General features: G+C 43.1%; 1 protein-coding gene across 1 annotated transcript in view; it reads right to left on the reverse strand.

Moving 5' to 3' along the window:
• The window catches only part of CIP2A (cell proliferation regulating inhibitor of protein phosphatase 2A), a 29,690-nt gene that overhangs the window by 15,393 nt on the left and 1,761 nt on the right, over window positions 1-12,536 (reverse strand). Inside the window, exons 3-9 of the mRNA XM_006027016.3 lie at window positions 9,390-9,502; window positions 7,020-7,114; window positions 6,344-6,440; window positions 4,794-4,916; window positions 4,488-4,633; window positions 1,959-2,034; window positions 638-865 (exon numbers count right to left, since the gene is read on the reverse strand). Coding sequence (XP_006027078.1) covers window positions 638-865; window positions 1,959-2,034; window positions 4,488-4,633; window positions 4,794-4,916; window positions 6,344-6,440; window positions 7,020-7,114; window positions 9,390-9,502 — 878 coding nt within the window. The remainder of the gene's footprint in view (window positions 1-637; window positions 866-1,958; window positions 2,035-4,487; window positions 4,634-4,793; window positions 4,917-6,343; window positions 6,441-7,019; window positions 7,115-9,389; window positions 9,503-12,536) is intronic.

The following is a 12,536-nucleotide window of genomic DNA, read 5'->3' on the forward strand; positions in this document are numbered from 1 at the left end:
GCCTGCTGTTCCCCAGAGCTCCGAGGGGCTCGATTCTTCCTTCTACAGAGCATCCCCACAACTGTGCCTAGGAACATTGTATGAAGATAGAAAAATACTGAGTTACAAGTGCTACATGCCTCTGGCTAACAGCGCAGAGCAGCTGAGCACAAGATGAGTTCCAGTGGGCTTGGGGCTTAGGGGCAGCAGGGGCCTGCAAAGCGTCTGGGATGCCAGCAGACTGTGACTTAAATTTGAGTCAGGAAAGGATCTGGTACAGAAGGTCAATAGATCGGTCTAACTTTAAATCACTTAAGTCTGATACTACATCCATCCAGGTCTACCTTAGACCAGGGTCCACCATTTTTAAACCAGTCTGTGTGTCCTGAACTTCTGTTTGTTTACAGGTGCAGACCAGTTTCCCCATCACACACCAGTATAAATGTAACCTCTGTACTTAGCCTTAGTCTACAAACAGCTTAGGAGTTACACTTTAGGTTTTATCTACACAGATTGCTTTGAGCAAAATGAGAAAAATAGATACACAACCTAGAATTTGGAAAACCCAGGTGCATTTGTTTGCAAGTTCAATAGCTTACTAGTAGGATATAAGATGACATCTAGGAAATCATGTAAAGTCTATATGTGGTCTTGATACCTCAAATATCTCCTTGAACAATTCCAAAACTAGAACAGAACAGTTATCAGATGCTTCCAATGGCTGGTTTGACCAGTGCACTAAATCAACAGAAGGCCTGGAAGATTTAGAGCGGGTGGCAAGTTTGGTCCTTCCAGAGACTGGAAAAGCAGCTGACTCCAGTATTGTCAACTGCAGAATATGACGTAGGTCTGTCACAGAACAAAAGGCAAGCAGTAATTCCAAGACCTGTGCCAAATAAATAAGGACAGTTTATTTTATGTAGTTAAATACTTAACGGGAATTGTGCAAAATAACACCTTGAGCCTCAACACTTTTTACTGAAATCTGTTACTATTAACTTTCTCAGTTTTACTGGCCTCAAAGAAATTAAGGTCACCAGGTATTTCTTCTTCTGCAGGTTAACAACAAACTTAATTTGTAGACATTCTTTTTCTCAGGCTGGTGTTGGGGTAAGCAACCTATAGCCCACAGAGCCACTGCATCCTGACACTTAAGGTTTAGCTCCACAGGCTTTGGGCTTCACCTGTGCTGCCCTGCAGTACACCAGAACTGGGTAACGGGGAGAAGCAGCAGCAGTAGCCAGATCCAAGCACCAGCCCGCCTTCAACCCAAGTGAGTTATTCAGGCCTGCCACCAGAAAATGTTGCTCACTGCTAGTCTATTGCAAACCAAGTTAAAAGTTTCAAAGGGTTAAACAACATTTTCTCCATGCACATTGGATGTTACACATTAAGATGACTGCCCAGCAATCTATGGGCATTATAAATGATAATGTATGCAAGTAATGAAATTCTCCAGAACAAACAGTGCTCCAGAATATTCAAAATTGTTCTTTTGCATATCCAGAAGCAAATGATCAATTTCTGGCAAACTCTTACAAAGGATCTCTATCCAGAATATACTAGTGAGCAAGATCTTCAACATATATTAACGTTACCATTTATTACCTACCACATTGATGAATTTAGTCTAGGGTTTAGAGAAAAGCCTGAACACTTAAAAAAAATAAGCAAATGTTTGCTATACACATAATACTCAATCCATAACATTTAGTACAATGCTGATTAAGCCTCTTCACATAAAGGTTATTTCACCTCAAAAATGGCAAAATACCAAAGCAGAGGTGAAAGTACCCCAAGATGGGTTGAGCACCTCTGAACCATGTTGACTGTGATACTAGACACTCAAAAATTAAGTCACCAAACCTAATATTTGCCAAAATCCATAGTCCACATGGACCCAAAAGTCAGGAATTCCTAGCTTTAGAACTATCGTTCTACAAAATAAACAGTGACATTTTTCTTGGTATAAAATATACCTTACATGCTGAATCAGGATCCCTTCCATGAAGAAGATCTAGTACTTGACTGAGACATGAGGTGAAATGTTCATACCTGTGTCATAAACAAGAATTATTAAATTCAAAATACAGTAAACTCTCTGGTAACCGGCACCTTACAAGCCGGAATGCTCTATTAACCGGCATGCCAGCTTGTAAGAAAAAGTGAAACCGGAAGTGCCCACTTCCTGGCTTGGGGTAAAGCAGCCTGCGTTGCCGAGCCCCCATGGCCCACGGGAGGGGTGGAGGGACACCCCAGACGTGGTGGGAGAAGCGGCTGCTCAATTAACCGGCATATTTTGTTACCCGGCATCCCCCATTCCCAGGGGGAATGAGCTTTTACTGTACATTCAATGCAAATATTCATAGAAAAAAAAAGTGGATACATCCCATCCCAGATCACTTAAAATACAGGGAAAAAAGAAAAAGACGACAAGGTTATGGTAATATCAAATTGTTCAGATGTGGACTCTAAGTTTTCAAGTTCTATTTTATGAGAAATAACAAAGTTGATAATTACAGATAAAGAACTTGAAATGCTGTTGCCCTTGGTGGCGGACAGGGCGGGGGGATGGGGCAGGGGAAACTTCACAGGAAATTCAAATAACAAAGGGAAGGATTCAAAGGGCTGAAGCTGCTAAAATACTAAATTAAAAACTGCATAAAAAGCTTTTCATAATTGATATTTTAATCACATGCACAAAAATACTGAAAGTATAAAACTGATGCTTTGTAGAGAAGGCCCAATTACAGATTGCCCTTACATGCAAGTTGAGTGTCACTTATGGTTTGGGGGAGAGGGGCAGGGAGGATAGATGTCATCAGCACAACACAGTAAAATTTGGATAACTAACTTCTAAATGTCATGCTCAGTAATAAAAAAAAATTCAGATCAATGCAGTATTACTACACTCAAATAGTTTCATTTTTTTAAAGTTCTGATTATATTTCTACATAAAAAGGATTTTGAGTTAAAACTAGGACTGTCAAGTAACTAAAAAGTTTTATCGCGATTATTTGTGATATTAAAAATATTAGTCACAATTAATTGTGATTTTAATTGCAGTTAAAATAAAAAATTATAGCACGAGAAAAACTCAATTATGCAGGTAATTTGTATGGTTGGGGGGTTGGTGTGGGGTGTGTGTGTAGGGGGGAGATTCTGTGAAGGTGTGGGGGGCTGTGGGTGTGTGGGTGGGATTTGAAACCCAAGAAGGGGGAGTCCCCACATACCCTGGCAGGATGTGGGGTACTGTGGGTAAGGAGTGAGGGGCAGCAGCAGGACTTGGGGAACTGTGGCCTAGGAGTGAGGGGCAGACACAGTGCCCAGAAGGTAAGTCTGTGGAGGAGGAAGGAAGGGGGAGAGGGAAAGGGCATGGGGCAGCACAGATCGAGGCCCCCATGGTGAGGGAGGGAGTGGGGCAGGGCTGGGGAGAATAGGGCCCTGGGGCCAGGGTGGGTTGTGAGAACAAGCCATGGGAGGCTCATTAAGAGTCATGGCTACCCATTGCTGTGCACACCCCTGGGGAAGGCCTGGGGGGCATGTGCCATCGATTTGTTTGTGAGGCAGAGGAAGGCTGGGACTCTGTGCCCTGCTGCCTTTGTCCGAGGAGCTGTGGTACTCCATGATGTGACTCCAGCACCTGGGCAGGCAGGGGACATGCAGTGTGGCTGGCATATGGCTCCTGGGGCAAAGGGAGCAGGGGGCACAGAGCCTCAGCCTGTAGTGGGCAGCTTGCCTCTGCCCCATGCACAAGTTGAGGCACACGTGCCACTCATGCCTCCCCCAGAGGTGCACGCAGCAGCAGAGAGTCGCACACCCCCACACCTCTGGATATGCCTCCTGTGGCTGTCCTATGACCTGCGACCTGCGCCTTGGCCCTGGCCCCGGGGCCCCATTCACCCCAACCCTGCCCTGCTTCCTCCCTCACTGTGGAGGCCTCTGTCTGAACCCCCCTACACTCCTTCCCTCTTACCTGCCTATGCAGGGGGTTGGACTCAATGATCTATTGAAGTCCCTTCTGACCCTAACATCTATGAATCTACCCCTCCTCCTCCACAGACTTACCAGCATAGTACTGCTCTACATGCAGGCTGTGGCTGCTTATGTGTGTACGCGCGTGCCCCTGCCCTCCTGCTGCAGTCAATCGGAGCCCACACCCGAGCTACCCTGCGGTTGTCTGTGCTAGCTAATGTTGTCAAGCAGCCAAATACTGAACGTCATATCTATAGATATTTCCGGAAGTTACAATACTATATCACTATTTACTTTATAACCTGATCATTGAAGGAAGGACAAAGACAGGATAAAGTGTTCCGCTGCAAGTAACAGTGAGAGCTTAAGTGATAGCATGAAAAGGTTGGAAACAATTCAGTCTACTTCTGCGATGGACTGCGTAAAGCACAGAATATACAGCTTACAGTACTAATGCAAACAAGCATTAGTACTGTAAAAGGAAAAGTCACGTCTTCTGTTAAATTCACCAATTTTACAAGGTGAAATCATACCTAGTAAGATAATCTGCAATTTTGGGATTTTTCAGGAGATCCACGAGTAGATCAACAGAGTATTTTCTTGTCAGAGTCCCATCCCCATTTACAAGAATGTTGAATATTAACTGAAAAGTCTGATGAATGTTTCGAGCATGAAACAGCTAAAAAAGAAAAACATTTATAGTATAAAACACAATGAAATAAATGATTAGCTACTTATCAAAACAAGGAGCAACTAGATGAACTCAATTGCTGTAATTGTCTCTTGTTCTTAAAATGTTATAACAACACCAACATTTAAAAAAATATATATTTACTCACCTTTTCCCCTACTTCTTCATTTAAAGTAAGGCTCGATAAAATCGAAAGTGCAAACACAACCATAGTCAAACTACTATGGGCCAAGAAACTTATCAAGGTACGGTAAAAACCTTTCACATTGTTCTAAAACAAAGGCAAAACAGATTAGCATGGAATAAAAATGCTTAAATTCATCAAATGAGAAATCAGTGTGTTCAGTAACAATAAGCTAAAATATTTATAAGTAAAAATGTAATCAAACCCCAAAACTCCAGCCTAAGGGGACCTCATCAATTTATATCTGTGCATGTATTGGGGTGAACAGTAACATCAAGGACAAAGAATTTAACTGAAACTTGACTAGGAAGGAAATCAGCAAAATAATTCAATTCTATCCCCAGTTCCAAGATGAAAGGATTACCATTTTATGAACATAAAATCTTTGTAGATAAAAGGCTGTAGACTACAAATCAGCATCTACTTCCTGTCTACTCAAGTAACATTCTTTTCATAGAGAGAGGAGACTTGTAATGGAAATCTGCTTTCAGCATTTTCTAAGAATTAGCTTTCTACACATCAAAAATAACTAGGCAAATTACTATATGTATAGCATCAGGGAAATGCCAGAATGCGTGCAGCTACATGTGCCATTAAGGCAACATGATGAACTCCAGTGCAGTTCATGCTGGAGTTAGCTGCTCCCAGGCACAGCATTCACATGTGTGCCAGGGACTGCAGCAGACTGAGCTGGGGCAAAGCATCCTAACTGGCAGGGGGCTAAGGGTTCAACCCCGAGCTCTGAGCGGTGACGTCACACAGCAGAGAGGCTGGCTGGGGCACAAGGGTGCTAAACTGCAGGGCTGGGCAGCAGGCAGCCCCCACACTTCAGCACCCTCATGCCCCAGCCAGCCCGTCACCATCTACACGTGTGTTTCAGCACATGCAATTACTCCGCTGTAGGATAGTACTGTCCCTGATAGTACTATCCTATGGCAGAGTTAGTTAATTTACTGCACGCTAATACCAGTACACTTGTAAAACAATAATGCTTTACTGCGGAGATAATCGGTTAACTTCGCAGTAAAATGTACATGTGGATGCACCCAGTTTAATGGATTCAAGGCAAAAGAGATACATTCAGCTACCAGTCCTGTTGCACTGAATTTGCGACGTTAGGAGTAGTAAAGCACAGTTCACTATTATTAAACAAATTAGCATGGTGGTATAATTAAAGAATGTTTTAACAAGACAAGTGATGTCCAAATACAATGTTAAAAATCAGCATTAAGTTTTTGTTGTGAGCTAGGAAAGGCCATACCCTCAAATACACATTTTGTCAAAATCCATCCAAATAATTTTGCCTACATCCAAGTAGAGCAGTGATTGGCAACCTTTCCAGGCTGCGGTCCAGAATGACTCAGTTCAGGTCAGAGGCTGGTGAGTGCTAGTATCTGACCCACAACAGAAGGCAAGATGCTTAAGTTAAAACTTTTAAGTCTTCAAATAATCAGTGAATTATATTTCCCCCCCTCTCCTCTTTCCCCAGAAAAAAATTAGTTGGTGGGCCTTACCGAAGATTTTATATGAGCCTGAATAGATAGGTTGTGTCGACAGAGATTTGCCATGAGTCCTAAACATGGTATTGTTAACTCGTCTTCAGCTGATTGACTGAAAAAATTCCACAAAATGCAAGTATTCAACATTTAGAGCCATTCAACATTGTCCTCTGAGAAATTGTTTATCATCTAATAACTTTTCTTTCGAATTCCAGTACTAATGAGTTCTACAAGCATTCAGATTTGCAACAGCTATTCAGCCAGTCATCTGAAAGCAAAAAGTTATATGGCAGTCCAGCAATACAGAACCTCTAACACATTGAGGGTGCAAGGCCAGAGACATCTACACAAGCACAGGGAACTGCCTGTACAAGTATCTGAAGGATTGATGGCCACTTTTCTAAAGCAAATTCTGATGCCAAGAGGAATAGCAGCACATTGCCATTATGTTTTCATTTCTTTTTTATTCTTTGTTCATTTTTATGGGAAGAAATAGAACGACAAAAAGCTGTTGCAACTGACAAGTAAGCGATCGTTGCCTATTTGTAACATAGTGCTTTGAAAGAGACATCTGGTAACTCAGAAGCATTTACTCCATTATTTTTGATCTATAGCTTCATACTGAAGAAAGTTTAAAAATTATATTCCCTTAAAAATCCTCTGAAGCAAAGAAAATTGAACATAAACTCACACATGTTGCAGTAGGAATGAAATTAATTCATCAGTATTAGCACTGGCATGGAACACTCTGACATTATAGGTTAATTTCTGCAGAAGCTGAATACTCTAGGGAAACAAACACAATTGTTATATATATATTTCATTCCCAAAACATCCAACAAAAAAAGCATATGTTAGTATATGGGATAAATCCCTATCCATCAATGAGCAATAAGAACACTTTTGTTTATGATTTACGTTCATATTTTGATTACAAAACTAGTATTATAGAAATAATTTAGCAATAATACTGTATTTACTCAAATACAAGCTGCCCCCCCCAGTGGATTCTCTATATGGAAAATTTATAAATGTTATAATTTTTCAGGTATAGAACCTAATTATTGGAGGTTTGCCCTGAACTTGTACCCCTCCCACTCCTACAGCAAGGGAAATATATCTGGGGGGGAATCAGGGGAACCCTTATCCTCTGCCCCCCAAATTCTTCCCCATGCAGACCCTTCCTTAGCTTCCCCATATTGTCAGACCCTGCTCTCCCTGGGCACATGGACGTGAAGGACAAATTTGACAATACTGACTTTAAAACAAAGATGCTTCTTACTATAGGTAGCCATAGATATGGTTCATCCAGATACAGATCATACATTTCACCTGTTTTGAAACTGCTGCAAGTTTTAGCACAGGTGCTCCATAAATACACTTTTAAGCAGCATTTTTGTATCTACTTATTTTTAAAACAAACTATGCACTATGTTAGTCCAAAGTTAAAAGGCTCATGATTTGTCACATAGTTCATTGGGCTGGGCCCCAGTAGAATCAGCAGCGTTTCAAGCCATAGCAACCCCACAGCTCTGCATTGCTCAGTATCTGCATGTACTTCAGATATCTTTCACAGAGGATCCACGTACTAATTAGCCCCCACTCATGACTGGAACTGGGTCTTGTCACAAGTCCTGGGATCCTCCAAAACTTCTTATGCAGATGAGGCACAGGGCAACTTGGTTTGGATCCCCCACCCCCAAGGAAGGCATGACCACACTGATCACAGGCAACAGGCTGAGAAAGGGGGTGACAGAGGGATTCTGGGTAAACTATTCGGGGGCCCACTTAGTGATGTTTGGCAAACATTTAAGACTGGTGAAGAAATAGGAATTGTTGGAAATGGGAAAGAAAGGCACAGCTCAGCTGTGGGAATGAAAAGGAAGTCAAAATGTATTTGTTATAGTGGCTCTCCATGACTTGAGAGTCAGCACAATAGGCACTACTATATATCTGATTCAGATGAGCTACACTAACATATCTTTGTGGTAGGTACATCTGGCTTGGAACACAAATTTAAAAAAAAAAAAAATTGTCCAACATGGTAGGGGAAATACCATGACCACTAAGGCGGTTTTCCTAGTCGCCCCCAGGGATGGCCGCTTTTCTAGCATGGGGTAGTACTCGCAGAGGTAACGTATAGTAAACCTCCCGCTTGCTGCTGGAGTGGGAAGATCTTGGCTTTATGCCCACTTTATGGAAATGGGAGACTTTTCCCTAGCTTGTCCCTGGGGCCTTACGGCTGAGGGCAAGCGAAACTCAGGGGCATCTGAACCCCAAGCCTCTGGGCTTGGGACTGCACGTAGGATGCCTGCCAAAGGATCTGGAAACATCTGAAGCCCGGGGTAGGGGGGAAGAGGGAGGACGGGGGATATTTGCTGGTAGTAGGACCACTTATGGTTCTTGACTAACTCAGATTTGGATTAGAACATGAAAAATTATCTTAAAAATTATATATACAGTTGTCCAACATGGGCCATGCGTTTTATAGTCATACTCAGTGTTTGCTGCATTTAATCAAATTCATAGTTGGTTTCCATTACTGCGTACATGCTGCTTTCGGCAGCAATTTAAAGAAACCATCATTTTGATTTCAAAATTCTTGGGAGACATCCAAATACAACTGTCAACCATACAATTATTTACTTGAAGTTAAATAAGCAAGCGATTTAAAATAGATGCACATTTTTCATTTAACCTATTTTTCAAAAAAGAGATGGGTTTATGGAAATTTACACAAAAATGCTATTTAGAACCAAACTACCTTGCACGAAGAAGACTATTTTCTAGCTGTGTTTCAAAGGCCTCTCATCCCCAGGCTCTTTATATTCAGCAAAGAGATTTGGGTTATTTTGGAAGGCTTTTAGAGGCAAGGATTTCACCTAGAGTATTGACCATGCTAACTGACATAAGAACTCCTGAGATGAGGCAATGCAAACATTTAGGTTAGCTGCTGCCATCATCCCCTTATGACAGTTGTCTGATAGTTAAAGCAAAACACTATTTTTAGAAAAAGTTCACTCCCCAATTCAAGTAGAATACTAATGATTACTTTTCCTACCTGTAATAAAACTGGATTGTTTGGATTGGTAGAGCTTCTATGAACCACTCCTGCCAGTACGCTAGTCAGATTATAAGTATTCTGAAGAGCCTCCTTGGCCTCACTGTCTGAAACTAAAAGGTAAAAGACATTCTGTTAAAGAAATGCTAACTTAATTGAAATTGCACAGGATTAGCTAGTGGTCTGAACACTAAATTAAGGCCCCTGGTAGATGTAGACCTAAGACGTAACTTAATGTGATAACTGCACCATAAAGAGTAACCAGATTGCGCATTTAGGCAATGAATGATGCATCAAAACAGGAAATCAGCTACAAGATTATTCCACAAAATGCATGCAAGATTCTTGTGACCGGTTTTCATCGCACCTTAAATTGAATCTGTAGCAGGGTAGCCCTGATATACAGCCTGATCCCAGCTGTCTGACAGGGTTTCATTGACACCTCCCCCACTGGCAAAAGGCTGACAGCTGCACTCTACCGATTTTCAGATTGCCAAGCTGAGGGGAGCTCATCGGCTGGGCCAGGGTGCAAGTCAGAGGGAGCCGCAAGGGTCACCATGACCTGGCGTGGTGATTTCCTTGTCCCACGGTTCTGGAGGCAGCAGAGGACCAATCAAGTCACAGTGAGTCATGGGGCTCCCTGCAACCTGACAGGTTGACTGCCTTGGCCTGCAGCTCCCAAGGAGCTGCAGAGAAAGGTAGGTAACATGCCCTAGCCACAGGAACCTTTACAAAGGTTGTAGCCTGGTTGCACACAACTTTCTGCCATCCTTGGTGCATAGAGACTGGGGAACGTCCTGGATCCTGGGGTCTACATGCTTGGGCCTTAAAAAACCACGTGCAGATGAGCTGCACACAAGGTTTTCTGACATTCTAGTACGTAAGTCTCAGGGACTGGCCCCAGACACAAGTCAGCTGACTGTGGGTCTCTGGCTCATGACCACACCAGAGTCTCAAGTTAGATTTTGTGCAGTCCTGCAGTTGAGGCTGACAATCAGCTAATAGTTAGTACTGGGCCTGCATAGGTCACATCAAGCTGCAGGCCTTGAACTTCCTGGGCACTCCCTGCACTGGCATGTAGTAATGGAATGATTTGGAATTGATCCCAGATCCTGAAAGTGTGTGTCCTGCTATGTACACATGGCTTGGCAAGGGGTGCAATTGTTGGGATTGGAGATCAGATCCCAATGCACCATTACATGAAAATGTGCCAGGGGCCTAAGAACCATGATGTCCATGTTCCAGCAAAAGTTTTTCAAAACTTCTCTCCGTTTCCACATCTTGCACTCCATTCTTCTATGAAATGGTTAATATTAATCTTGGAATGTTGTGAAATTTAGGAAATCTGTCTCTATACAACTGATAAATTGTGCTTGATTACTTGAATAAATTTAGGATGATCTTTGTTCACTGTTTTCATGATTCACACTCCTTTTTCTAATTTGTGGCTGCAAATCTGCATAGTCAGAGGAGACTGGCAAACTGACATCTGATTAGATCTACCCAAATACTACAACAGATATACTGAAAAATAATTTGTTCTGCCCAGGTAGAAGTGTGGGTTAGTAACTAACTAACAGATTACCGAGATGGAAGTCAATCACCCGGGGTGACCAATCCAGGGTGTCACTTGACAAAGATGGAGGAAGAAGTTAAGAAAAAAGAAATGAACTTTCATCACCCATTTTAGAAAACAGACGAGTGGCTCTATAAATTAGAGGAAAAGTCATGAACAGTACAGATATCCTAAACACACTAGAGGAACTCTGATAACGTAGTAAAGAATGCTGAAGTGTGACAAGGCACCCAAGACAGGGAATGGCATGTAGAAATTTTACCTAGATCTGTATCTAAACAGCGCATTACATGCTTTATCTACCACACATCTATGAAGGCATGCACAATAAACCAGAGTGGCCACATGCTGAAGCTGTGTAAATAGGGGTGCACCAATAAAGATTTTTTTGGCTGATACCGATGGCTGATTATTAAAATCAGCCATACTGGAGGACTGATTTGGTTACATGCGACACTGGAGACTGTTTATTTAGGTCAGTACTTTAAAAACGGTAAATTTTTACGAGCACAAAATGGTTTATTTATGTCAGTACTTTAAAGTGTCCTGACATAACTAAACCTTTTTTATTTTTTATTTTTGTGCACTTCAGCAGCCTCCAGCATCACATGCATCAATGTCCTAGCGCTTAAAAATGGCAGCAGGGGTGCTTAAACTAAAGCTTGCCAAATGAGCTTTAGTTCAAATGCTGCCACAACCATTTTTAAGCGCAGGGACGCCTTAAAGCAGGGCAGAGCCAAGTGGGATGAGGGTGGATGTGGGCTGCTTACTGTGGGCTCGGGGATCTCTGCCCTACTGTGTTTACCCTGGGAGCCCTGTGTTGGCAACCTGTCGCCTGCCTGCCCAGCAGCAGGAGGCACAACTCGCTGTCCACACTGTCAAGGGAAATGCAGCAGAGTGGAGAGCCCCAAGCCCACAGTGAGCAGCAAGCATTCGCCCCGTGCACAAATCACAGCAGGTGTCCAGTGGTGGGGAGCTTCCTGACCCCATCTCCCTGGACAAACCACCTATGGCTCTGTCACGATCCCCACCCTGGGTCTCACGTACTGCCTTGGCTGGGCAGTGCCCCCAGCCCCAGCTTCACTGTGGAGGCCTCAATCTGTTCCATGCCCCTTCCCCTCCATTTTACCTGCAGGGAGCTGCTCTCCACACTGCCTGGCTGTTTTCCTGGCTACATGCATGCGTGTACCCCGTGTCTCACTCCCAGCAGCCCCAAGCAGTACCCCTTACAGGCTAGAATGCCACTTGCCTGCAAGGGGAAACCCACCATTTCCAGAGGGAACCTGGGCATCCAGGGGGCCTGGCCCTGCAGGGGAGAGGGAACCCAGGCATCCAAGGGCCATGGCCAGAAGGCATAATTAATTATATTTATTGGAGAACACTATCAGCTACAATAGTAAAAAAAAAAAAAAATCAAGAGTTGATTGTGAACAAATCACCCTTTTCGTCTGCCTAGCCCTCTCTGTTTCAAACTCTGGCTGCTAGATCCACCTGGTCAACCCGGATGACTGGGTTGCAAAAATTTCGTAGGGAGGGGGCAGCTCACTCTTCCTTTGTCCTGTTCTTCCTGC

Source organism: Alligator sinensis, unplaced genomic scaffold (genome assembly GCF_000455745.1).
Source record: "Alligator sinensis unplaced genomic scaffold, ASM45574v1 scaffold1131_1, whole genome shotgun sequence".
NCBI classification, from domain to species: Eukaryota; Metazoa; Chordata; order Crocodylia; family Alligatoridae; genus Alligator; species Alligator sinensis.